At 42.1% G+C, this 27,250-nt stretch overlaps 1 protein-coding gene across 1 annotated transcript in view; it reads left to right on the top strand.

Annotated features, from left to right (window-relative positions):
- Positions 1-4,993: 4,993 nt before the first annotated feature.
- The window catches only part of dnah9l (dynein, axonemal, heavy polypeptide 9 like), a 33,205-nt gene continuing 10,948 nt past the window's right edge, over positions 4,994-27,250 (top strand). Inside the window, exons 1-58 of the mRNA XM_076745936.1 lie at positions 4,994-5,086; positions 5,509-5,608; positions 6,087-6,298; positions 6,406-6,639; positions 6,903-7,070; positions 7,537-7,653; positions 7,997-8,134; positions 8,384-8,508; positions 9,122-9,317; positions 9,783-9,887; positions 10,039-10,230; positions 10,924-11,124; positions 11,231-11,566; positions 11,690-11,767; positions 11,845-11,900; positions 12,111-12,231; positions 12,333-12,502; positions 12,691-12,913; positions 13,001-13,117; positions 13,335-13,421; positions 13,539-13,697; positions 13,943-14,026; positions 14,220-14,378; positions 14,637-14,759; positions 15,087-15,209; positions 15,427-15,651; positions 15,736-15,954; positions 16,234-16,401; positions 16,687-16,812; positions 16,899-17,006; positions 17,096-17,227; positions 17,302-17,462; positions 17,647-17,803; positions 17,925-18,070; positions 18,201-18,317; positions 18,397-18,535; positions 19,080-19,172; positions 19,291-19,485; positions 19,887-19,964; positions 20,210-20,342; positions 20,609-20,736; positions 20,973-21,121; positions 21,220-21,370; positions 21,528-21,659; positions 21,782-21,955; positions 22,051-22,255; positions 22,770-22,935; positions 23,082-23,184; positions 23,547-23,684; positions 23,868-23,969; positions 24,316-24,477; positions 24,648-24,731; positions 25,158-25,267; positions 25,405-25,567; positions 25,706-25,829; positions 26,425-26,567; positions 26,705-26,866; positions 27,115-27,174. Of these exons, the coding sequence (XP_076602051.1) occupies positions 4,994-5,086; positions 5,509-5,608; positions 6,087-6,298; positions 6,406-6,639; positions 6,903-7,070; positions 7,537-7,653; positions 7,997-8,134; positions 8,384-8,508; positions 9,122-9,317; positions 9,783-9,887; positions 10,039-10,230; positions 10,924-11,124; positions 11,231-11,566; positions 11,690-11,767; positions 11,845-11,900; positions 12,111-12,231; positions 12,333-12,502; positions 12,691-12,913; positions 13,001-13,117; positions 13,335-13,421; positions 13,539-13,697; positions 13,943-14,026; positions 14,220-14,378; positions 14,637-14,759; positions 15,087-15,209; positions 15,427-15,651; positions 15,736-15,954; positions 16,234-16,401; positions 16,687-16,812; positions 16,899-17,006; positions 17,096-17,227; positions 17,302-17,462; positions 17,647-17,803; positions 17,925-18,070; positions 18,201-18,317; positions 18,397-18,535; positions 19,080-19,172; positions 19,291-19,485; positions 19,887-19,964; positions 20,210-20,342; positions 20,609-20,736; positions 20,973-21,121; positions 21,220-21,370; positions 21,528-21,659; positions 21,782-21,955; positions 22,051-22,255; positions 22,770-22,935; positions 23,082-23,184; positions 23,547-23,684; positions 23,868-23,969; positions 24,316-24,477; positions 24,648-24,731; positions 25,158-25,267; positions 25,405-25,567; positions 25,706-25,829; positions 26,425-26,567; positions 26,705-26,866; positions 27,115-27,174 (8,370 nt within the window). The remainder of the gene's footprint in view (positions 5,087-5,508; positions 5,609-6,086; positions 6,299-6,405; positions 6,640-6,902; positions 7,071-7,536; positions 7,654-7,996; positions 8,135-8,383; positions 8,509-9,121; positions 9,318-9,782; positions 9,888-10,038; positions 10,231-10,923; positions 11,125-11,230; positions 11,567-11,689; positions 11,768-11,844; positions 11,901-12,110; positions 12,232-12,332; positions 12,503-12,690; positions 12,914-13,000; positions 13,118-13,334; positions 13,422-13,538; positions 13,698-13,942; positions 14,027-14,219; positions 14,379-14,636; positions 14,760-15,086; positions 15,210-15,426; positions 15,652-15,735; positions 15,955-16,233; positions 16,402-16,686; positions 16,813-16,898; positions 17,007-17,095; positions 17,228-17,301; positions 17,463-17,646; positions 17,804-17,924; positions 18,071-18,200; positions 18,318-18,396; positions 18,536-19,079; positions 19,173-19,290; positions 19,486-19,886; positions 19,965-20,209; positions 20,343-20,608; positions 20,737-20,972; positions 21,122-21,219; positions 21,371-21,527; positions 21,660-21,781; positions 21,956-22,050; positions 22,256-22,769; positions 22,936-23,081; positions 23,185-23,546; positions 23,685-23,867; positions 23,970-24,315; positions 24,478-24,647; positions 24,732-25,157; positions 25,268-25,404; positions 25,568-25,705; positions 25,830-26,424; positions 26,568-26,704; positions 26,867-27,114; positions 27,175-27,250) is intronic.

Below are 27,250 nucleotides of genomic sequence, written 5' to 3'. Positions count from 1 at the left end.
TGTCCCCCCCCACCCCCCCGCCTTTATCCTCCTTTTACATCCATTTCTCTGCCTCCCCTGAGCCCAGCTGCTTCAGAAATACATGAATTTGTCATTTTTCCCCAGAGACTACAAGACAAAATGAAAAAGGCCATGGTGAGCAGCACCAAAGTAAGGACTCGTTCGAGACACCCAGTGCCTGAGGAGATGATGGTCACGTGTGTGTGTCGTTGAAAGATACAGACCTCAAGCTCATCTACATGTAATTTTCCTCCCCTGACTGAGGACAGGGAAAGGGTGATGAGGAGAGAAGGAGAAGAGCAGAGGAGCGTTTGAGGGGAGAGACAGAGATTGAGCGAGGCTGAAGCTCTGGACTCAAGAGTGCCAGTCTGATCGTCAAGCAACACGTAGTCATGGCAACGACAAATGGAGAGAGCAAGGAGGAGCGGTGGAAAAACAGAGGAGGAGAAAAGAAATGAGGGAGACGCTTCAGGTTCAAACTACATTGCCGAGAGATTAAATAAGAGTTTAGCTGGTGCTTCGCTATGCTACATTGGAGCAGAATATTACATCCACTTACAGGTGGTATTTCAGTTACAGTCCAGAGCTGGGAGTTTAAATATTGCCTGAGGATACGTTATTCCATTTGCCCTCTTACTCTTCCTGTTTACATTACTCAGCAATGACTCAGAACTAGAACTACTCTTGAATATTTATCACCAATAGCCGGGCATATCTCTATTCTGCTGTTGCTCTTCTGTTTCTTCATCACTCTATTCTGTCTCATTTGTATTCTGTAAGCTCACTGCCCCTCCTCATTCTCCACCCCAGCATACACCCTCTCTTTTTCCCCTTTGTCTCTCCATTGGTTCCCTCTCCTGCTCCTCTTATTCTCCCCGTGGTCCTAAGATCTCTTTTTCTGGCCTCCATCCCTCCATCCCTGCAGAGCAGAGCTGACATTGGGCATGAGGTCAGAGAGATGGGCAGTCATGCTCCTGCTGTCAGCAGGCTCAAATGGGTTTAGATACAGTGTGTGTGGAGACACCCGAGGGACACCCTCACTTGCCTTGGGCTCTGGACAGGCATACATACACAAGCCTCACACATTCAATCACACACTTTTGTAGGCATGCAAGACTAGAAACACATACACGTGTATGTATGTACATAAATACCAAAACAACCTGCAGCCTTACGTATCATATAAACGACATTCATTCAAGCTGCATGACACACACAGACAAAATTAATGTGTGCAAAGAGCGCACACACAAAATATATAAAAACACACACATGCATTTCACTTAAGCAAAAATGTGAGGCGTGGAATTACAGATTTCAGAAAGGACAAATTCCCTTGGAGAACTGCCATGGATTATTGGCTGGTATAGCCAGTGCTGTGAACAATGAAAATATTCACTGTTGTTGAATGCTGAACACTTATGTTGAAAATAATGGCATGAACCAAAAAATTCCATACATCCATTACGCCATTAATTCTATACATCCATACATTGTGTGAAGTGAAAAAGCACTTCCATCATCTAATGCTGTAATGTAATGTAATTTTTAAAATCAAACACTAACCCAAAGAGGAGTGAAAATGAAGTGGCTTTATGAGCAAGGAAGTCTTGTATAATCTAATGGGGAATGGTTAAATTGCTTTTGTAGATGATGTAGCAACAGTGGAGATGAGGACATTTTACAGTTTTGAAAGGCTCCTATTATTATCTATTTGTATACATTGTATAACCCTACATATGGATCAAATGAATGACCATAGGGTTTGCAATTCACTTAAATGTCAGATATCCCAGGAAAGCTCTGCCTTCTCCAGTCAGCCCATCTTAAATTTGGATATGATTGTATCCATGTATTAAGGTTAAACTCAAAAAGTGAAGGATCTTTAAAAGGGTAATCACTGCTGTGGTATTTTAAGTAACACAGTTATAGAAATGTCCCATTTTTCCATGTTTTTATATAAATGGCATAACATGTGTAATAGGATGTCATGGTTGGGGTCACTTTGGATTACAGCTGAAGGATGCCATCAGAAACACTGTACCACACTGCCCCCATGTGGTGATGATACACATCACACAGGTGCACAGAAGATAGTACAGAACCTCTTCCGCTGTACTTGGATGAATATAACTTTTCTCTTTTCAGTAGCAGTTGCCACATGTTTTTTTCACACATTAAAATAAACATCCCAGAACAATGCAAAAATTCTGAATCAAGTTGTTCTGCCCTCTGACATAGACAGACAGAGAACTGGTAATTTCACAAACTGTAGTATTTAACTATGTAACTCATAGACTACTATAACACTGACTACTTTATAAGTGCATCACAGAAGTAATATCATTACCTGTCCTGGAGGTGTCACTGTAGTGAGGTCTCCTCTGATGGCTCAGGTTACAGGATTGGGTTGCAGGTCATACAGGCTACACAAACGGCCTCCAACATGCAGGATAATGAAGCCAACCCATGCTGCATTGTCACAGTGACGAGTTAACCTATCCATTAAGGTGTGTATCACTTTTCCAACGAGAGACACAGAGAGAAGAGAGAGAGAGAGAGAGAGAGAGAGAAACATTTGGTTGGGACAGTAGAAAGGGTGCATCATTTGCAACAATTGGGGAATTTATAGATTCTGATCTTGACTGGAAGGATTTGTACCTTTAATCTGTCTCTACATGATTTGTTTTTCTGGTTTCATATCCCCTACACACTGGATCAAGTAGTAGTTGCCTTATTTCTTCTTTCTGCCATCTGAGTCTTCATGGCTGAGGCCACCGGCAAAAGCAGTAACAGCGGAGGTTTAGGCAGTGGCGGGGCTGGAGGAGTGCGTGTTCCCCAGGAGCCCTCTCTCAAAGCTGGGGTGGTGTTGTCAGATGAGAGGGTGGACTTCCTTCGGGAGCAGGCCTTCTGTGTGCTGCGAGTGAAGACGGATAAGTGGAACCGCTTCATTGGAGCAGAAGAGAACCAGAAGATTATACTGGATTTCCTGGACCACATCTGGACCAACAGACTGCTGCTCTTCACTGGGCCTGGAGGGACATTGCATGCAGGGGATGCTCAGGTAAGAAATACACACAGGCAGGAGCTGAGTTCATCAAAAGTTCTGGCACCATTTTTAAAGCGTGTTTGCAATTTTATTTTTCATCACCCCATCTTAGCTACAGTCAATTTTGTAAGGAAATCAAATTATGGTTATAGCCTTGACTAAATGCTTAATGGTGTAGTTCATCTCTTGTTTTCTGTATGCACTGTATGTTAGAAATTCTGTATACTAATATCCCGAAGGAGAAGCTACTGTGAAGCGATGAGGTGCACATGTGCAGAATGCTGATGTTGAGGCAGATTTCATTATCTGTTTTCCTGGGTGGCATGAAGACACACATCATTTAAAAAAAAGACTGCAGCAAAATTCCTCACATCCTGAGAGGAAAACGGGACACACTGCCATGCACATGCAATTACACACTGAATTTAGCTCTTAGACCAGACAATAAGCTGACATGCAGGAATATACTGTGTGGCACTCCATCTAACATAGACATTTTTTGAAATAAGTCACTACTTATTTCTGGTGCTTTCAATGCTGTTGAAAGCATTCCTACCGTTTTTGCATCTGTGAAGACATCTCCACCATGGAAGACCAAGCTGCTGTGTGTGCTAAAGAGAGGCGTAAAGAGAGTCGCACGACAAGAATTCAGACACCAGCTGCGGCTGGGAGAAGTGCCTGGATACCCCATGGAGCATCTACCTGTTGTCATCTCTGAGGTGGGCTAGTGTGTGTGAGTTTGAAAAGTCCAACTCCTACACAACAGGTGGCATACTGCAAGTGATGTTTTCCAGCTCAGACTACTGCTGAAGGAAAGAATGAATTGGGTTTGTGCTGCCCTGTGTGTGTCCACTTAAAACAGCCTGTGTGTACTGCGGTAGGTGCTGGTGTGTGTGCTATCCAACAGTCTGAACCACGAGGACTGGCCGCGGGTAGTGTCTGATGACATCCACAGGCACCTGGAGAAGCTGAGGAGCAGGGTGGTGACTCTGAGAGGCCGCGCAGAGGGACGAACACTGCTGCCCCTACCACTGTGTGTGGAGAGGGCACGGCCTCAAGACATCGCACTCAGGTCAGCGCGTATACGAAGCGTATAGCCTAGCTTAATTTGTTACCGTTAGTAACGTATATCGTAAACGAAAGACCCTTTGCTCGTCTTTATGGCTGTAAAAACGACTGACGGCACTCACCGCATTTCCACATTCGTTAACTGCTCTCATGTTCAGCCGAAAAGAATAATATTCCGTGGGTTGCATAATAAAACTTTCTAAAGCAAGTTTAAATACCTGCTGCTGTACTGTTGCCGGAAGTGACATACTGCCTGCCTGTATGTGTGACGTAGCATGAAAATAAGATGTTAATAACAAATAAAAACGTCACAAAAAATAAACATGTTACTATCAGGTTAACTCATCTGCCTTACTCTCGTTGTATGTCTCCATATTTGATAAGATTTCAAGAGTTGTCGAAATAAGCAAGGATTCAGAGAGGAAAAAAAAAGATAAGCAAGGTCCAGCGCCATTTCCGGGCGCCATGTTGCAACATAGGGATGAGCTACCATTAGTTAAACTTATTAGTGTTTGGCAGAGAGAAGATTACTCATTCCAGCTAGCTTGAGTCTATAAAAAGTCTTTGAGGAGCTTGGAAATATCTTAAAAACAGAGGTAAGTATTGTCCGTCAAACCTGCAGGGTTTGACAGTTTGGCTAACTGTCAAACTAACAAACATTAATTTTACCGGAATGATATTTTATTTGCAGTTTGTCTGCTCTGCTTCCATGTTCTAAAGCCCATATTGCCATTTTAACTCACACTGATTGCACCACCCTCTGTCTCCCTCAGCCCCACTGGTTGGCCACTGGACCGTGGCTTGTTATACTCTATAGAAACTCTGATAGTTCAGTGGTCTGGACAGATATGGAATGTCCTGAAGAAAGACTCTGGTATGGTGCTGCTTCGGGGAGACCACCCAGGCCCCAGTGTGGAGCTCCAGTTTTGGACCACTCAGAGGGAAAACCTGCTGGGCATTCAGTCACAAGTATGACATTGCCTCTGTTGAACTTGGTAGAGGGTGCAGTCAATTCAAAATGCAAACTGAGTACCAGCATAGAGATGTTTTTAATTCATAGACTGGATATGAGACTCTTGTTATTCTTAAGCACCATATTTTGAATCCACATCTTGAAAGGGCTGAATTGTTAAATGTCAACAGAACCCAAACATGTTGCATGTCATAGCATATACTCCACACACAGAGTTCCTATTCATCTTTTGTCATCAGCACAGGTGATATACACGTAGCCTCCACTTTGCACCTGTACAGTTTAATGCAATTAAAATACAGCTGTCCTGCCGTTAAGTCTGCTTTTATGGTGCATATTGAATTGCAATAGATTGTACAGGTGTACCTAATTAAGTGGCCACTGAGTGTACATTCTGCTATGATGTCCTTCTTTTCAGATCCAGAGCCCCAAAGTGGAACGCATCATGGATATCCTGAGAAGAGTCAAGAGTAGTTATTACTCCTCCTTCAAGGATGTCTGCCTCAAAGTTAATGAGGGTACATCTGCACTACTTGTCATTTGTCAGTGCTGTTTAATTAATTCCCTCATTCTATCATCTAGTCTCTCTGAGCTAGTCTCTCAAATTCTCATTTTGTTTTACTTCAGACACATATTGAGCAGCCATTGTCTTGATATACACTGTTCTTACGTTCAGTTTATAGCTATTGTTACAACAGTGTCCTCATAATTTCTTCATTCTTTAATTCAATTCTTTCATTTTCTGTTTTTCCTATTTTCCCTGACTCAAAGGACAAAAATATTGGTATTTAGCCTGATAATTTCTTCTGAATTTCTGAATTGCCTTACATTTTACGTGTGTCGTCATGCTCATTTAGCAATGGTAGACAACGTGGCAATCACATAGCCAGTGTCGCTACGAATCAATCAAAAAGACCACTGTATGATTTTAATTCTGTTAAAATAACACCCTATTAGGATGACTCTATTCATAAGTACTTCTGTATGGCATGATAGCGGTACTGGAAGCAGAGGATATAGATCTGTATCTACGCCCTCTGAGAAGACTGATCAGCAGCTTAGAAGAGAGGAGTTTCCCACAGCTAGACGCTCTACTGCCTCCTCTTTTCCATGCCCTCTGTCTCATCTGGAGCCGTTCGCAATACTACTGCACTCCACAACGCATGGTGGTCCTCCTGCAGGAGTTCTGCAACCTAATCATCGAAAAGGTACGGTGATACATCTCTGTATATGTGTGAAAGAGATGGGGACCGAATAAAAGGAATTAACTAATTTGTACAACTGATCTTTTTAATGATTGTGTGTCTGTATCCAGGCCTTTGCCTACCTTATCCCTGAAGAACTGTTTAAGATGGAACTTGAGGAGGGGATGGAGAGAGTTCAGATCACCATCTCAGTTCTGCGCACCTTCAAACAATTGTTTCATACTCACCGTCAGCGGATCCCCAAGTACTACAGGCACACGCAGACCATCAAGCTGTGGGACTTTCCAGCTACCCTTGTGTTCCAGCGTTCAGACTGCATCATGGAAAGGCTTTTTATGATCGAGGTGCATGGGTTGAGAAGCTGAGCACTTTGTGTGTTGGTTTTATAGGAAAATTAGAAACATGCTCACCTCCTAAAAAATGATGGCAAAACGGGAAACATTAATTTCAATGCATTTACATCAACTAAACTGCTAAATTTTTAATGTTTCTTTTTGATATATTGTCTGTTTATCAACACTGCCACCCCACATAAAGTGTTTTTAACAACGATTACCTCCATCCCATCTCCCTGACCAATCAGTGGCTTTTCTCTTCTCATTTATAGGAACTTTTTGCAACTGCGCTGGACTTTCTGAAACTGGAGAAGGTCGAGCTTGGTGGATCCAGAGGGAAAGTCCTCAGTGAGATGGTCTTCACCATGAGCGAGGAGTTTCACGACCGTTGGCGAGCCCTCAGAGAGAGCAAATATGACCCTCTAGACTATACTGATGATGTGAGGCCTAGTGAGATTGTTGATATCACACTGCTGTGTAATTGATAAGCCCCAAAGGGCTATGATTCACAGCAGTTAATAAGTGGCATTGACAGGCACAGCTGAATAATAAAAAATACCAATTGGATGCTATTTTACTGCCCAGCAGTAGAGTAATTGAAAAGTAACAAAGCAAAGTAGTTGCTAAGCAACACGCATGAATCACTGACAGCAGGCATTATTTGTCAGTGCATCAATATTTAATTTACTAGATATTTTACAGTTATTTTAGTTATTTTACAACAGCTTCCAGTGTGACTCAACCAATCAAAATTGGAACTCAATTAGGAATTGATCTGTTTTATAAGTACATGGATTGAATAAGAATATAAAAATTGCATCGTGATATGAGTTGACTCGCAGCTTTTTAATCAGGAAAAGGACTGAAAGTGTCCATCATTTCCTGTCTATGCCATCTTCTGTCCAGGCTTTTGTGCATCACTACAGGTGTTTCATAGAGCAGAACAGAGACTTCGACCAGAGGCTGGGAACTGTCCTCAATCTGGCCTTCCAGCACTCAAAAAACTTGAAGTCAACCTTTAAGGTATGTCTGTTACACATTGGCCCCTTAAACAGCCTGAGTGCTGTATTCAGTTTAATACTTTCAGGTCATTCAGGGACAAGGTGTTGATCACACTTTTTCAGTATCTGTGTGTGAAAAGATCAAGTGGAGAATGTTTAGCATTTTAGCATACAGCAATCACAGTGACCTTAGCTGAGAAGCATTTTGTCGTTATTGTGCATTTCAAGGTGTTGGTGGCTTAGATTAAAGGTCAGGGAATCAAGAGAGTTAATCAGAACTATATTATTGGACATCATATTACAACCTTAGGGTCTAATGATCACACTGTCCGTACTTTCTACCCTTGTTTTTATGTCCCATCCAGTTGTTGAAGATTTTCAGCACCCTGCTTGAGAGACCAAGGATCCACCAGCTGTTCTCTCCTAACTACAATATGTTGTTGGCCATGTTCAATCAGGAAATAGACCACTGTCAGCTTATACTTGATCAACACAGAGATGGGGTAAGAGAGGTTGAAATTTTAAGTGAATTTTAATATTGCCTCAGTTACTTGAAAATATACAAAAATACAGCCATAATATCAGACTACAGCCAGTTAGCATGTTAAATTATGCCATAACAGGGCAGTTTCTAGAGTTTCATATGACACATATGTTATTGGAATTTACACATGTATCTAAACATGTGCTACAAATCTATAAAAGTATTAACATATCTCATCATTCAAAGTGATTTGGCTTGTGTGTTTCAGCTGCGGTCTGGCTGTGCTGTCCTGGGAAAGAACATGCCGTTAGTGGCTGGTAACCTCAAATGGTCACAGGAACTTCGGAATCGCATCCTCACAAACAGGAGCAACCTCTGCCAGCTGGCCCATATGTATGAACCAATAGTGCTCATCACACACAGACACAGTTATCTCCTGTAAAAACTGTAAGATCTGTCGTTGAGCTTATTATAATATGCATTCATAAAAGAACAACTAAGACTCATTAAGACTTTTAAAATTTACATCTGTTAAATAAATAATTGAGATTGTGTGAATTTGTGTGTTCTGAAAATGATTTTATCACCTGAAATTTAATCTCTACTAGAAATACAATATCTGTTTTGGTTAAAAAGAAATTGAATTCATCGGTATTTTAAAACGATTGTTTAGCAAAACTATTTACAATTAAAAGTTTTACACTGGCTGTGGTAGTATCCCAGAATGCAGTTTTGATATGTCTTTAAAGAACATGGCACTGATTTAGCATTGCACTCCTGTCACATTGTTGGATTCATGATGGGCAGTTTAAAAAATATTAAAATGAATGCAGCAGAACAAGAGATATAGTCCTTTTTTATTCTATGCATTAATCTTCCATGTCAAAACGTGGCGTCGTGTATTTCAAACAATGCAAATCTAGCATTCACACAACAAGAATACATTTCACTTGTCAAACATTTACAACCATTTAAAGTCATTTCTTTTTTCCACCCTCCCTTGCAGGCCTCTGGGTTGTGCTGAAGCGGATGATGTCCTCCAAAAGTGTGAGCACGTTCTGGAGGTTCTGGACCAGCATGATGAGGAGCTGTTTACAGAGTGGACTGAGGGCCTGGAGCAAATCTGTCAAACCCACCTGAAGGAACCACTGCTCACACAGGACACTGACACAGGCCTGTTCCAGGTCAACTTCAGTCCTGCAGTAAGTACAGTGAAGATGCAATCACAAAGTGACATTCATTAATCAGAGTTCAAATATATTTTATCTAGTTGTGTTATGTATGCAAGGTTTTTTTTGGTGTGGAAAAGGTCCAGAAGTCTGCCCACAGCCAAACTCATCAGATAAAGGATGTTACATTAAGTGAACTACGGTGGAAGATTTATGATAAGCATTCGATTATACAAATGATTCCACAATTAAACTTGATATGGTGAAGTTTACACTACTAATAAAAGGTTAGATAATTAAAATATATGAGTGTAAATTTCACCTGTAACATATCACTGATTACTGCTCTACAGTACTGATGTAGCCTGCACTAAATTCATCAAAGTTTTTACATTTGCTTCATTTCAAAGTAAAAGAAAACAAAATGATCGACTACAATTCTACAAGTTTGGATTTATCAAATTGCTTATTACATTTTTTCCTTCTCTCTCTCCACAGTTGACATCGGTGCTCAGGGAGGTGAAGTACCTCGGCATGTTGAAGAACGAAAACATTCCTAAAGCAGCTCTCCATCTCTACTCTCAACGGGAGAGACTCTACATGGTGGGTAACTAAGCTTTTAGTGTTGCATTGGATATAGTATCAGTCAGCTATATAAAGTATGTGAGCTGTGTGGCTGGAATTGTGTTTTTTGACCTGTGAAATATGTTTTTAGAAAAAGATTAAAGTGTTAACCCTGCATTGTATCTTGTAGTACACACAGACACTGACCTTGGTGACCCAATGGTACAACCAGCTCCACAGCACTATCCTAGCTGTAGAGCTGGGATTGGTGAAAGATGAGATGGACGCGACAAGACGGCAGCTGGATCCAGCTCTCGGGGAGCTTACCTGGGCTCAGGACGACCTATGGGACTACATTCAGAGCACACGAGACCTGGTTAAGGTACTGCACATTCCCTTTGTATTTTTAGAAAATCTTTGGACTGCATTGTCACCAAACAAAATGTGCAAGGTAACGCTGGTGAGTCAGAATGCTTTCCCACTTAAATTCTTTTAGTGCATTGTAGTATGCTGTATTTGGCCAATGGTCCTCCGTCAGGACCTTCTTCCTGTGTTCCTCCTTGCTCACGCCCCAGACACATATGACCAATGTGTGAAATGAATGTTTTCATGTGGTCTGTCGTGCTGCATCTTGGCTCAGTTGGATTTTTCTCTGTGTGAAAAGAAAATTAACTAAGGAGAAAATACTCTAAATTCACCCTCTCGTCATCTCATTCTGACCAGAGCAAAGGAACTCTGGGTGTGAAAAGACAAAACACAAAAGGTTTTTCAGCACTTATGTTGACATTGCTTTGCAGTGTATTTGTGCTATTCTGCTGTATTTAAAGAAGTAATCCTGTCTCTGCATTTGTGCTGAAATGTAAAAAGTTAGATGAAAGTTACGGTTTATTTATATAGAGTTTGCTCAAGCTGTTGCCTGCCAGTGTGGCATGAAACCTGGCGTTCTCCTCATGTATTCCAAGCCAACTTTGCTCACTTATAGCAAACACCTCTGAAACAAAAAGCACCATGCAGCTGTCAGCCAAAGGGAATGTAATTGCCGTTTGTAATAATTTCCCTCTTTTGCTTTCACCAGAGCATTTCTAGTCGTGTCCAGAGGAGTAAAGCTAATGTGGAGGCCATTCAGGCCCTTATGGGAAAATTCAGTCACCGTGCCTTCATCACCAGAAAGAGCCTTGGTTCTACTCTCCTCATCTTCTCAGACATTGAAGAGAGTGTTTCCAAACAGCACGCTCTCATTAGCAGCACAGGGGAGCAAATGCACCAACTGCTGCAGGTACATTCACTTACCTTACTCTTGATGCTGGAGAGGAGGACTTGTATCCTTCCTATTTTTTTCCTTCTTAACTCCCCAAACATATCACTTTTCCCCTGTGCTCCAGGAGAACCAGTCACTACTCGGTGTTACGGACCTGGAAGGCAGCAAGTGGCAGGCCTACACAGACTATGTGGACCGAATGATCCTGACAGGCTTCTCCAGTGCAATACGCTGCTCCCTGCAGTACCTCATGGACAACACAGATGCAGCCCAGCGTGTTACACCACTGTTTGAGGTCCAGCTGGTACTCAAGAGCAATGAAATGACCTTCGACCCTCCGCTGGACTTCAGCCACAGTGGGAACTTCTATGATATTGTGGATAAGATGGTGGCCAACATCACCAACATGGCCTCCTTCATTCCCAGAGTGGCAAAGCATAAACAGCTGGATAATTATCAGGTGTTGTACTGATTAGATGTTTGGTACACAGTATACATAGTGATGCGGACATACAACTCTACAGCAATACATTCGCACATGCACACAGCCTTTTCACATGTTGTGTTGTTCTTTGTTTTGTAGTGCGACATCAATGAAATGGAGGATTTGTTAGAAATGTGCCATGTTGTGCGCTCACGGGCACGTGCAGCTATCGCTAAGGTAAGACTTTGTTTTCTGCCCTAACATGGATGCTCATTTATGATGCTTACAGCTGTAAATATTGTGTTGATTTTCAGGTCAGAGAGTATCAGGGATCATTTGCCAGCTACCGCTACCTCTGGACTGATGACAGGTGATGACTCTCTTGTCTTTTTCTTTTCCGATCATCAAATATCTTTATTGCAGACATCCACTAATACAGGCTCTTGTACATGATTTCATTCTCATCATTCGGAAAATTATAAATATCATTTGGAGGAAACTAACGAGGATGTTTTCTTAAAGTAAGGATAGAGAAAACATCTGAAACAAGAAGCTGGTCTTTTTCCCTGAACTTTCACAGGTCTGAATTTATGCGTCAGTTCCTGCTTTATGGCCATGTGCTCAGTACAGAGGAAGCTGAGCTGTATGCTGACTATGAACTGAAAAAGAACCCACCCACCCTGGACAATTTCAAAGAACAGGTGTGCTTCACAGTTGACTTGACCATAATTTAGTGTACAGCTGGTCAGTGCAACCATGGTCTCCAGTCTTCACCTCACTGTCTCTGTATCATTTGTTCCAGATCAACCTGTTTGAGTCTCTGTATGTACGAGTGAGCAAGATGGAGGACAGGAGGGTGTTTTGTGGCTGGCTACAGCTAGATATCAGACCCTTCAAGCACACACTGATGAATGTCATTAAGAGGTGGAGCTGGATGTTCAAGGAGCACCTGCTCAACCACGTGAACCAGAGGTTAGACAAACACATGCACCAGCACTGACATACATTATGTTTGTCACTCGAAATGGACAAGAGCTACAAGAACAGAGAAGAATTATTTAAAATATACACGTTATACAAAAGATTTAATCTTTTTATTTAATATGATTTTTTTTTTTTTTTTTTTTTTAACATTTTCGTCTTTCCTTTCTGTCCTGCAGCGTGAGAGAGTTGTCATCTTTTGTCCAGGACACAGCCCGTGGTCTTTCTAACAAGGTGTCAGATGGTGACTATGCAGGCCTTGTGGACATCATGGGACACCTCATGGCCATACGAGACAGACAGATCAGCAACGAACAGCACTTCAAACCTCTCAAGTCTACTGCTGAGCTCCTCAAGACTTACGGACAGCAGCTGCCAGAGAGCGTCTACACACAGCTAGAAGTGTGTACCATTGCACAAATACACACATTTTCAGTGCTGACAGATATGTACATTTATCATTGAGCACCATTGTTCACTTTATCACAGGAGCTGCCGGAGAAGTGGAAGAGTCTGAGGAAAATTGCATTCACAGTGAAACATGAAGTGGCACCGCTACAGTCAAATGAAGTTTCCGTGATACGCAGGAAATGTGTCCGCTTTGAGGTAAGGCTGTGTGTGAGTGGGGTAGGATGTCAGTGCTGCAACCCCTAACAAAGAACTCAACATCTGACATATAAACCTTCTCACTTTCTGTGCTGCATTATATATGACTGACACCAACACCCCCTGGTGTCTACAGTTAGAGACTGAAAGATGGAAGCAGAAAGGCATCAGAACTGCACCTTCAAAGAATCCTGAATCTTTTTTTTCCACGTTTTAGGTCAAGCAGCACGAGTTCAGAGAACAGTTTCGCACTGAACTGATCTTTAAGATGAACATGGAGGAGCCATATAAACTAATTGACAAGGTGAGAACTGGGAGACATGCTAGACAAAGTCATTCTTTGCAAAGGAACACCTCATAGTGTATGATTAAATAGACATTAGCAATACAATTTGAAGTTACAGCATGTCAAAATCTCCAGTCTAATCGAGCAGTAGCAGTGATGGAGGCAGAAATGAAGCAGCTGCAAGACACCGCTGATCTGTTTGAGGTCAGTTTCCCAGACTACAAGCAACTGCGCCAGTGTCGCTCTGACATCATCCTGGTCAAAGCAGTCTGGGACATGGTCATCTTTGTGAAGGTAAATATGAATCGGCACAAATCAAATATGTTGGCATTTTAATTTCTTTTGCTATGTGTGAGCACCACAGATAAAACAATAAAACATTAACACAAGGCAGACTTTCCACACTGCAGGCACCCAAACGCTGTGAATCCATTACTACACCAACAGATGACCTTTTTTGACTGTAAGGAAAAATAGATTTTCCTCTGTAAAGTTCATTAGAGAATCATTAAATGTTTCTATTCTCCTCTTTGTGCTAGGCCAGCATAGAGGATTGGACCAAGACTCCATGGAAGGAGATCAATGTTGAACAGATGGACATGGAGCTCAGACGATTTGCCAAAGTATGTCAAGCTTTCATGGACATACATAAACTACATACACGCATACATCTCTCTCATAATTTCTTTTTTTATCATTAATTTTTTATTAGAACAATAACAAAAAGGCTAAAAGCCAATACAGCAAACTGCCATTTACATTATAGCTTTTCAGTTCTCTCTCATAATTTCTGACTATCTCTGTTGCACTTTAAAGGAAATGAAGATGCTGGATAAGGAGGTGCGGGTGTGGGATGTTTACATGGGTCTGGAGTCGACTGTGAAGAACCTGTTGACCTCTCTGAGAGCCGTCAATGAGCTCCAAAACTCTGCGGTCAGAGAAAGACACTGGCAACAGCTCATGAACACCACCAGGGTACAGGACTATCTCTGCTGCTACCTCACACTGTCTCATACCATCTGATTCAATAATGTTCCATCAATAATCACGCCCTGCACTATGTGCTTGCCACTCTATTGAGTTTAGTTCTGTTCTTTAATCTAGTCTTCGTGTACTCTACCGTCATTCAGCTGTCCTACCACGTCCTGGCCTGTAATGACCAGCACAGTTCAGTGAATCCAATTATCTTGATCTGAAATCTGACCATGCTCGTGTATCCCTTTTGGTCCTCAGGTCAGGTTTGTGATGGGGGAAGGCACCACCCTGGGGGACCTTTTGGAACTGCAGCTTCACCGTGTGGAGGATGAGGTCAAAAACATTGTGGACAAGGCTGTGAAAGAAATGGCCATAGAGAAAGTAAGAATCCTGTATGTTAATTCAGTCATGAGAGTTTGTATTTAAGTATTGGTTAAACAAAACCGACAATTTCTTTTTGAGTCAGTCATAATAAATGTCAGTAATTCAGAACAAAGGTACAAATGTTATCCCAAATCCTTTAACTACAAATGGTAACTTCTACTATATTCTGTAAGGATCACAAATAATTATAAAGCAGACTCACAATGGACAAGAAAGATAGAATTACAAATAATTACAGTATGCAGAAGTAAGATACATATCATACGTTTTTCCTCATCCTCAAATACCACATTTTGTAACGATGCATTTCCTACATTTTCTTAGGTTTTGGCTGAGATAACCCAGACATGGAGTGTTATGTCATTGTCATATGAGACTCATACCAGCACAGGAATCCCTCTGCTCAAAGCAGATGAGAATCTGATAGAAACACTGGAGGACAACCAGGTGAGTGTGAACATCAGGTTCAGTGTTAAATGTAATATTTCAGTTCGTAGTGTTGCTTTATGCCTTCAGGTAGTGCGTACAGTCAGTCTGACTTCCTGCCAGTAACAATAACAAAAAAAAATGCACAGAACCAATGAATGGATAATTGAATTTCTCTTTTCATACATTAAAAAATTGCAGATCATCTTGTGATTTTCCTCCTTTTATTCCTTTGCAGGTGCAGCTGCAGAACATCCTGATGAGTAAGTACGTGGAGTATTTCCAGGCAGAGGTGAGCGGATGGCAGAGGAAGCTGATGGTGGCTGACCTGGTCATCTCCTCGTGGATGTCTGTCCAGAGGACCTGGGCCCACCTTAACAGCATTTTCACCAACAGCCACGACATCCGCTGCCAGCTGGCCAATGATGCAGAGCGCTTCCAGGGAATTCATGCTGACTTCCAGGTAACATATACAGTAAGACCACCAGCCCACATGCCTCCATTTCACCATATCATGACATTTTTAAGCCCTTCTTCTCTCACCCAGAGCTTGATGACTGAGGTGGTGCAGAGCAGTAATGTGGTACAGGTGACCAACCAGACTGGCTTCCTGGAGAACCTGGAGACCTTGCAGCAGAGGCTGTCTGTGTGTGAGAAGGCCCTGGCCGAGTACCTGGAGACCAAGAGACTCACATTCCCCAGATTTTACTTCGTCTCTGCGTCAGACTTGCTGGAGATTGTCTCCAAGGGAACACAGCCCAAACAGGTGACAGATTACAATTTAATTATGTTTTCCAAGAGTGAACATATTAAGAGATAGTCAGCACATTGTAGTTATCAGTTCATTACACTCTTCAAACTGTCTTAGCTTTATGGAGCAGAGAATGTTAAGAACGATAAGAATGAACGTCGAAGTGGAAATTTGACATTGGTTTATTGTTTTCCTTTTTAATCTCCTTACATTCCAGTCAAGAGATTACAGTCTGTAAACATAACCTTTACAACAGAAATGGAACCATAATCCATGTGCGTGTGGTTTTTCCAGGTGACCAGACACTTGCTGAAGCTGTTTGACAACATAGCAGATCTTCGCTTCAAGGACTCGGACAGAGGTGGAGGAGAGGAGGAGGATGGGGAGGCAGTTGCTATAGGGATGTACAGCCGAGAGGGAGAATATGTTCCATTCTCTGAGCCATGTGTCTGTGAAGGACAGGTATTGAAAACTAAGTCTGATTTCCATGTGTGCAAATGCAAGTAGATTTACACTCAGTTATTGCTATATTCATTAATCATCTATGGCGTAGCTATAATGAATAACTTGTTTACAATACAGTTTGTTTGCCTTTATTAGCATTCATGCTCACATTTAACTCAATCGAGGCAAGATATATATATATGTGTGTGTGTGTGTATATATATATATATATATATACACACACACACACACACACACACACACACACACACAGGCACCCATAAATTTTGTGTCTGTCTTCAGGCAGAGTGTTGGTTGAGTGCCTTAGAGAGCACCATGCGCTGTACGGTCCGAAAGGAGATCCAGGAGGCTGTAGCCGCCTATGAGGACAAACCACGAGACCAGTGGCTGTTTGACTACCCTGCACAGGTCTGATCATGCATAGTCTGTAAAATTACCACATTAGCTTTATAAAACACACAAATTATCTGTCTCTCTTTTCTTTCTGTTCACAGGTAGGGTTGACTGGCAGTCAGGTGTGGTGGGCCACGGACGTGGGCATTGCCTTCGAGAGGGTGGAGGAGGGATTTGAGACAGCTCTCAAAGACTACAACAGAAAACAGGTAGTGCTATAAATCTAGATTAAAATATTGCTGACTGACCACACATGGTTGTTTTGTGCAGTGATGCTTGCTGAATTCTGGTTTTCTAGATCACACAGCTGAACTCACTGATCCACATGCTGCTGGGAGATTTAACTCGTGGAGACAGACAGAAAATTATGACTGTGTGCACTATTGATGTTCATGCTCGAGACGTAGTCGCCAGTCTTATAAGTCAGAAGGTAAGTAAGACGTACATTTGTTAAATGGACACAGGCGAGAAAACCTTCCTGTTGATATTACTGTATGTGTCCAGGTGACAACAGGTCAGGCATTTGCATGGCTGTCCCAGTTACGCCATCGCTGGGATGATGAAACCAGACACTGTTATGTTAACATCTGTGATGCCCAGTTCCAGTTCAGCTATGAATATCTGGGGAACACTAACAGACTGGTCATCACGCCACTCACTGACAGGTACACATACATGTATACTACACCAGTACGCATGCACATGGATTGTACAGTTGTCTTTTACATTAACAAACACATGGGCCTGTTGAATTCAAATGATTGGTATTATTTTAGTTACTGATGTTTGTTGTTTTTTTTCTGTTGTGTTTTTTGGGGGGATTTTATGTCTTAACCCTACCTCTGTTAGGTGTTACATAACCCTGACCCAGTCCCTCCATCTGACTATGAGTGGTGCCCCCTCTGGCCCAGCTGGCACCGGTAAGACAGAGACGACTAAAGACCTTGGACGTTCCTTGGGCATCATGGTGTATGTGTTCAACTGCTCAGAACAGATGGACTACAAGGTAGCACACACTGAATAGTTCTTCTCTGTTGTGTCCATTTATATGTCGTATATACTCCATTCATATTGTCACTTACATACATTCCATCCCTACTGTCTCTGTGTCCATCACATCTCTTCAGTCCATAGGTAACATTTATAAGGGTCTGGCTCAGACAGGGGTGTGGGGATGCTTTGATGAGTTCAACAGGATCTCCGTGGAAGTGCTGTCTGTGGTAGCTGTACAGGTCAAGACTATACAGGATGCTGTACGCAACAAGAAACAAAGGTAGATGTGGCGATCATGACCTGCACTATAAGTTATCCAAATGTTTATTCATTAATTTGTCTGTTAATCCACTCTGGGATTCTTCTACAGACCTAATTAGTCATCTGTAGTTGGTACTGTGTGTATGTAGATTCCATTTCCTTGGAGAGGAGATTGAGCTGAAGCAAACTGTGGGGATCTTCATCACTCTGAATCCAGGTTATGCTGGCAGGGCTGAGCTCCCAGAGAACCTCAAGGCTCTATTCAGGTCTGGTATAAACAGAGAGAAAAAGAGTACAAGACTCAATGTCAACAACAAATTAACAGCTTGTCTGCTAACTGTCCAGGCCCTGTGCCATGGTGATCCCAGACTTTGAGCTCATCTGTGAGATCATGTTGGTAGCAGAAGGCTTCATAGATGCTCGTCTGTTGGCACGCAAGTTCATCAGTCTCTACACTCTTTGTAAGGAGCTGCTGTCGAAACAGGTTCGTAAAACCACTTTCTGCTTAACATACAGGGAACTGAATGTAGTGTAACTATTCCTCCTGCTGTTTCAGAATGAATATTAAATATGAATATTAAAGAAATGAAAAGCAAGTCCTGTTATGCCGGAACCAGCACTCTTTGCCAACAGTCATGGGAAATACTGTAGATATTTAGTAGTGCAACACCTACAGTTCCAAAGACCGAACTGACTTTTGGGTCTTGTTGAAAATGCAACAAATGGTGCAAGTAGTGCTAGTCCATTTAGATGTGTTTCCTCATTCATCGGATTCTGGCCTTGTGACTGGCTTACCAACCCCTCTTATTCCACATGGTGAACATACATGAACAAAAATAAAAGGAGCTCCTAAATGTACTCTAATCCTTCGTGCACAGAATAATTGCACTGGTTATTGTGATTGCACTGTTAAAATGGCCTTGGGTTGCTTTAAATATCCCTCTGCTGGATTGGAGGACAGTGAAAAATGTGACATGTTGTAGTCTTTGCTTTCTTGATTTTAATAGTTAATTCCTTTTACCTGGTAGGATCATTATGATTGGGGTTTGAGGGCTATCAAATCGGTACTGGTTGTGGCTGGATCGCTGAAGAGAGAGGACCGCAGCAGACCTGAGGAACAGGTACGCATCAATCTGTTGTCACTGGTGGAAGCTATCATTCACACTGAAGCATCACACATCTAGTTTGTAAGTGTTTTTGCATTACAACACCCAGAACTGCCATTTCCTGCTTTCCTAGGTGCTGATGCGGGCACTGAGGGACTTCAACCTGCCTAAGATAGTGACCAGCGACGTGCCAATCTTCCTCGGGCTGATCGCTGACCTGTTTCCTCTGCTTGATGTACCCAGGAAGAGAGACCCTGAGCTGGAGAACGCTGTTCGCCAGTCAGTCAGTGAACTGCGCCTGCAGCCTGAGGAGAACTTTATTCTTAAGGTGTCTCTTTTTGACATTATGTCGAAATGAAAGTGCTGCTGCTCTGTGAATTTACATGCCTCTATTTCAGTCAGGGTGCCACGGGGTTTTGGGGTGTCTTTTTTCTGAAAAAAAAAAAAAGGAAAAAATGTTGACTTAGGATTGTAAAGCAATGCATCCTTTATAAATATAGAATTTTGATGAGTAACACACAGTTCATCACTGTGTTTACAGTTATTTATGCTTGAAAATTCTAGTTCTGAATTGCAGGTTTTAATTTTGGAGGATGCACAGAACTTAATTCCTTTGGGAACATGAAAAAAAACCTGTGAATTGTGAGTAAGTAATGTACATTTATAATTAGTAGAACTCCAACATGATGCAATGTTTGTTTGTTTGTTTGTTTGTTTGTTTGTGTACAGGTGACCCAGCTGGAGGAGCTGCTGGCTGTCAGACATTCTGTGTTTGTAGTAGGCGGACCAGGAACTGGAAAGAGCCAGGTTCACTTCTGTATAACTACAGTATCCATTAAGACACATACAGAATAGTATATGCAAATTTGTCTTCAAAGCCACTTTTTATAAGAGATGACTTATAAATATTGTCCTCATACCCAAACACATGCTTTTTCAGGTTGCAACTGTATTGTTGAATCTGGGGATTTTGATTGTGATAATGATTGATTTGCTTTCATGAGCAGTCAGGGTACTCAGTGTGTCATTTGTTTCTAATGTTTATTCTTCAGATCTTGAAGACGCTCCACAGAACCTACGCAAACATGAAGATGAAGCCCATATGGAGCGATATTAACCCTAAAGCTGTGACTACAGACGAATTGTTTGGGTATCTGCACCCTGCTACCAGAGAGTGGAAAGACGGTGAGGGACTTGAGCATTATACAGGGAATTTAATAAGATGTAAATCATGATCAGTGATGACAAGTGTTTTCTTCAGATTTTGGGTCAAGCAGGAGTTATTTTGGTGCCAAGTCCATAATTTATTCCCACCCGTCTTCTCAGAATTAATTAGAATTTGTTAAAGTACTTTTTCTGGTTCAGAGTTAACTCTTGGTGGTGGTCTGGTACCGGAACGATCAAAACGAAATACTGTTGATATACCACTGTATGTTTTACTCTTTACTTAGGCCTGTTCTCCTCTACCATGAGAGAGCTGACCTCAGTGGGCCATGATGGACCCAAATGGATTGTTCTGGATGGGGACATTGACCCCATGTGGATTGAGTCACTCAACACAGTTATGGATGACAATAAGGTCAAAGTGGATCTTTGTTTTCTGTCCTGTGTTTCTATTCATCTGCTGCTGGATTTTGTCCTTTATCCTAGGGTTTCAATATGCCTTAATCTTAACATCAACTTACCCCAGGCCCACATCCAGATCTATAGATACATGTTCATCCGTACCCGTCACTTCACATCTTGCTGCTTATGGGTGTATTTGAACAAATGCTTCAGCCACACAAAATCTAATTTGTCCTCTCATCTGTCCAGGTGCTGACGCTTGCCAGTAATGAGAGGATCAGTTTGTCCTCCTCCATGCGTCTACTCTTTGAGATCTCTCATTTAAAGGCTGCCACTCCAGCTACTGTGTCCAGGGCAGGAATACTCTACGTCAACCCACAGGACCTCGGCTGGAGCTCGTAAGACACACACACAGAAATGATGGACTTCTATTTCTTCGCTGTTGTGAACTTGTGTTTTGGTGAGCAGTGCAGTGCTGACTTTACTGTCTTGCCAGGTATGTGACAAGTTGGATAGACACACGACAGGCCCAATCAGAGCGTGCCAACCTCACCATTCTGTTTGATAAGTATGTTCCATACTGCCTGGAACAAGTCCGCTGCAACCTGAAAACCATCACTCCCATACCAGAAACCAGCATGGTGCAGGTGACAACATACAACATGCTCATTATGTGTCTCACCTACAGGCCAAAGGGTGTTAATCAATGTGTTGCATTCTGTACCTTTACATCCAATTTTGGTGTTGTGTGCTTGCATCTTGTCAAAAAGAGCAATGTTTCATGTTTGCGTTGTGGCCAATCAGACACTGTGTTCCTTGCTGGACTGCCTGCTGACAGAGGACAATACTCCTGCTGATTCTCCCCGCGAGCTTTATGAGATCTACTTTGTCTTCGCCTGTGTCTGGGCCTTTGGAGGAGCCCTCTTCCAGGATCATGTGTGTGGTCACTCAGTGTTTGCTTGAAGAACTAATTCCTTTTTATTACAGTATGAACTTGCAGATAATGAAACTATTCAAATTTTTACATCACTTTATGATTTGTGTTATTTTCGGCCCAGCTGAATGACTACCGTGCTGAATTCAGCCGCTGGTGGTCCAAAGAGATGAGAGCGGTGAAGTTTCCTTCCCAGGGCACTGTCTTTGACTATTTCATTGACTCTGAGACTAAAAAGTTTACTCCCTGGAGCGAGAAGATGGTGCCATTTGAGCTAGAACCTGATGTACCATTACAGGTGTGTACTGAGCAGAATTACTGCATGTTATATTTACACTCATTACCACATTTTGGACAAGATCTTTCGCTTAGGTCATGTAATGTGTGTTTCAGACTGTATTGGTCCACACTCCAGAAACCATTTGTCTGACCTACTTCATGGACCTGCTGCTCCAGAGAGGCAAACCTATCATGTTAGTGGGCAACGCCGGAGTGGGGAAGACCATCCTGGTGTCTGATAAAGTGGCCAAGCTGAAAGAGGACTACATGGTGGCTAAAGTCCCCTTCAACTACTACACCACATCAGCCATGCTGCAGCGTAAGAATCACAGGAATGGAAACAAATATTTTGACAGGGGGTTGGTGCTTACTTAAAGTAAGTCTGGATTCTACACAGTGATGGCACAAGAGGGGTTTTGTGAGGTGTAGTAGTTCTAGTCATTTCAGAATGAAATGGAAAAGTGCAAACATCAGATATAATAGACTTTGAGAATTAGAATTTGGGATTGTTTAATATATTACTGAACACATTTCGGAAATAGAAAAAAATCCCACCAACAAAAAAAGATTCTGACCCTGCCTCTATCTCAGCGTCTTGCCATCCTGTAATACCGCACTGCCTTTGCCCTGTAAGGTTGCTTGAATTACTTTGCATTCATTGCTTGTGTTTTCAATTCTGTTTTCCCGGTGCAGACTGAAATCCATAACTGAGAACCACTCTTCTGTTCACACACTGGCTGTGCTGAATGAATCATTTGCTGTGTGGACTGCCTGCAGTGTTTCTTCTTGTCATTTTCATCAGCTGTCTCGTGCATTATATATGTGCACCTCAGGTGTCCTGGAGAAACCCCTGGAGAAGAAAGCTGGCCGTAAATTTGCTCCTCCCACTGCTAAGAGACTCATCTACTTCATAGACGACCTCAACATGCCTGAGGTGGACATTTATGGGACCGTTCAGCCGCACACGCTCATACGCCAGCACCTTGACTACAACCACTGGTAAGACATGCACATTTAGCTCATTGTGCATAAATGTACCGTACAGTTACATACCCACGTCTGTATGTAAACACATGTATTGTGCAGTGAGTACAGACACTGAATTTCATAGTTACATTAAATCTAAATAGACAAAACCTGTGTAGGTATGACAGACAACGACTGGTGCTGAAGGAAATTCATAACTGCCAGTATATCACCTGCATGAACCCGACAGCTGGAAGCTTCTCTATCAACCCCAGACTACAGGTATAGACGTTCATTCATACAGGCATGTGGCACATACACACACCACACATCGCCATTGTTCTTTCTACTCCAATTACTTTACTTAATTAGTTCATTAGGCATTTTTACAAAGTAATTTATCAAGGTGCAGATTAACACAGAATGAATTTAATCAACAGCAAAAGCAAGAAGCAATTACATGATAAAGAAATAAACAAGCCCCAAAAAACAGCAGTGAAATTGAGGTTAGAATGGCCTAGGAAACAAATGACTGATGACAGCATGAATCTCATTAATCATTACATATGGAAAGCAGTTTGACAGGTGCTTCCTACAGCCTTTTAATGGAAAGTCCTTGTCAAGTCTCTCATTTCTCCTTTCAGAGGCATTTCTCTGTATTTGCCGTACATTTCCCCAGTGCCGATGCACTTGCCACCATCTTCTCCAGCATCTTGTCAGCTCACTTCCTTCAGGGAGGATTCAGCTACGGGGTTTCACGCTCAGTTGGAACTCTCATACAGGTACACCACAGTGTCAATGCATTATTTGTCTACAATTGATTTCAGGCTTTGTTCCAGTCAATGCAAATATCCATCTTTCAATATATCAGTCATGCTATTCATAAGAGTACCCATCTGTTTGTCTTTTCCAATATCTATCCATCCATCTCTACATGTGTCCGTCTTTTTGTTCTGCTCATCCAGGCAGCTATCTGTCTGCATCAAAAAATCAGTCAGAACTTCCTCCCCACAGCGATACGCTTCCACTACATCTTCAACCTGCGAGACCTCTCGAACATTTTCCAGGTAAGACAGACATGGTCATCCAGATAAAAAACACCGAACTTGATTATGTTAAATGATGGCTGTCTCCTGTGAGCCGCTTGGATGATGTTTAATTCATTGAATGAGATTCAATGACACAGTTAACAAAGCTATGGGTCCATTATCTGTAGTTTTCAGTGGAATATTAAGTGGTTGCTGAATGACTGAACATCCATTTCAGCTGTCAAGCCACGTATATCTGACTGTCTGTCGGTCAGTGAGATACCTGCTCTGTGGGGATGGAGACGTCTTAAATAAATTAGTACTTTGACGTCAACCGTGTGTGATGAATCACATGGTTATTTATTCCATGTATCTTGGTGTGTAGGGTATTCTGTTTGCCCTGCCGGAGAGTGTCCGTTACCCCATGGACCTGGTTCACCTGTGGCTGCATGAGAGCTCCAGGGTTTACTCTGACAAACTAATGGAAGAAAAAGATGTGGAGCTCTTCAACAAAATCCTACTGGACACTGGCAAGAGATATTTTGAGGTGAGGAACGTACAGTAATGTCTTTGTCTTTGTAGGGCTGCACATACAGTACTGTCATTCTAATTCACTGAAAATAATTGTTTTATTTCCAGCCATTGAAGGCCAGTGGTATGTTCAATATTTTCTTCCCTTTTTTTTTTTTAATCTCCATTTTTGCCAATTTTCTCCAGGGAATAGATGAGTCCATCTTTATCCACCAGCCTTTGGTGTACTGTCACTTCGCCCAGGGAGTGGGAGAACCTCGCTATCACCAGGTGCGACACATTCACACTCACACACACACAAACTCATCAGAGCTATTCAGATCTGGAGTCCATGTTGCTCCTTTCAAACATTCATTTATTCTTTATTAACTGTGGTAATAAAATGGGTGAGTTTAATTGTTTTTGACTTAAATCAATTTAGCATGTGGATTATCTGTAGCTCACATATTCAAAAACCTTATGGCATGAATTTGGCTGTCATGTCTAATCTGTCAGAAAATAAATGAGGATGAATGCGCTGTCATTACCAAACTAATTACCTTTCTTTTCTATGTGGAGTTTGAATTGAAAGTTAATTGACTCAAGTCTTGATAAGAACTTAATTTCATTATGTGTGTGGAAGTTACCACAGAGTTACTTGGACACTGCTGCCATTACTCAAGAGAGCAGAGTTTGTTTATTTTCCCGTCTTGTCAGGCTTCAGACTGGGAGAAACTCCAGAAGACACTGGCTGATGCTCTGGAGCATTATAATGAGCTGCATGCTGTCATGGACCTGGTACTGTTTGAAGAAGCCATCCAGCACGTGTAAGACATACACACGTGCACACAATTTGCAGTTGAACATATACCATCTGTTAACATGCAGGGGGGGAATTTGCACAGATGAGCGCATATGTAAACAACAGACCATACACACTATTAATTCTGGTGTTTGTGTTCAGGTGCCGGATCAGTCGTATCCTGGAGGCCCCCTATGGTAATGCCCTGCTGGTGGGCGTTGGAGGCAGTGGGAAGCAAAGTTTGTGTAGACTGGCTGCCTTCCTCAGCATGCTGGAAGTTTTCCAGATCACTCTGCGTAAAGGCTACGGCATCAATGACCTCAAGGTAAACATGCGTGTACGCACACATGCACAAATGATGCAGAATGTCATTGCACTCTTTGATATAACTTTATGCCAGATGGATCTGTATCATGTCATATTATGTATTCTCTGTCCCTTTTCTGCTACCCCTCATCTCTAGAGTGACATAGCAGCGTTGTATATAAAGGTGGGGGTGAAAAACATTGGGACGGTGTTCCTTCATACAGATGCCCAGGTTCCAGATGAACGCTTCCTGGTGCTCATCAACGATATGTTGGCCTCAGGTTTGGACACACTGAGCTGGGATGAGTGCCTGTTCTTTTAATGAGCAAAGAATTCCTGCTTCACTGTGTAAAAAGCCACTGAAAGCATACTTTCTTCTAGGGAATATCAAAGATGTGCATGAATTTAAAGTGTCAGAGACTTTCAGAGCATAAATTCAGCAACCGCTGCAGATTTTCATCAGTCAAATTTAAGTTTTCTGGTTGGGTACATTAAAGAGTCAGTAGTGGAACCACAGCCCTATGTAAGATTTATCCTTGAATTATATTTTTCATTAATGGGGTGGTGCATGGATGATGATGATGATGATGCTTCAATCCCAGGTTACACTGGCTGGTAAAAGCACTTCATAGGATGCCACAAAAATCTGATTCTAATCCACTCTACATTTTTACATGTTTTGTCCCAATAAAAGTGTTTTTTGTATGGCATTTTGAGTTTTAGAAGCTAGTATACGCTACATTGACTGTCAATGAGGAACAGATCTGAGGATAAGCAGAGAGCAACTCCACTGAACACTGCTGAATTCTGTATTCACACTGTGCTGTATGTGACAACAAATATGCATTCAGAGCTAGCTTTGTCTGTGCAATTAAGGGGATATTCCAGACCTGTTTAGTGATGAAGAAGTGGATATGATTGTGACGTCGATCCGGATGGAGCTGAGAGGATTAGGACTCATAGATACCAGAGACAACTGCTGGAGCTTCTTTATTGAGAGGATACGAAGACAGCTCAAGGTCTGAAGCATTATTTATGTGATATTAACCCGTGTGTGATTTGGCATCAGCGTGTGATATGATATCTGCTTTATTTAACCGATTTCCCATATCACTGATGTCACATATCATCTGCCACCACCCTCTTTGTCCTCTAGGTCGTCTTGTGTTTCTCGCCAGTCGGGTTCACGTTGCGAACACGTGCACGGAAGTTTCCGGCTCTGGTGAACTGCACAGCCATAGACTGGTTCCACCCCTGGCCTCAGCTCGCCCTGCAGTCTGTCAGCTCCAGTTTCATAGAGAAGATACTCGGACTGGAGGTGACAGCACATTCACCTGCCATTTATATTCGTTTTCATTTCCATATATCTTCCTCTGCTGTTCAGGAAACTAAATAGCAGAAATGTAATATGGAATTGGATGTAGTATATCAGTCATATCCATAAATATCAACAAAGTGAATGATGATTGTCTTTGTTTTATTAAGAAAGATTTGGTTGGTCTAACTAATGCCTGCTAACATAATAACTCCCTTTATTTACTCCCTGTGCTTGTTTATGCCATGCAGCCAAATGTGCGGGCATCCATCAGTGAGTTTATCTCCTATGCCCACACCTGTGTCAATGAGGTGAGTTATTCACTCCACCATGAGTGACAGTCATTCCTGACACCTTGTCTGACATCATCACTCAGAGTTCTTGTTT

This window comes from Chaetodon auriga, chromosome 12 (genome assembly GCF_051107435.1).
Source record: "Chaetodon auriga isolate fChaAug3 chromosome 12, fChaAug3.hap1, whole genome shotgun sequence".
In the NCBI taxonomy this organism is placed as follows: domain Eukaryota; kingdom Metazoa; phylum Chordata; class Actinopteri; order Chaetodontiformes; family Chaetodontidae; genus Chaetodon; species Chaetodon auriga.
This window is presented reverse-complemented; position numbering and strand designations above follow the sequence as displayed.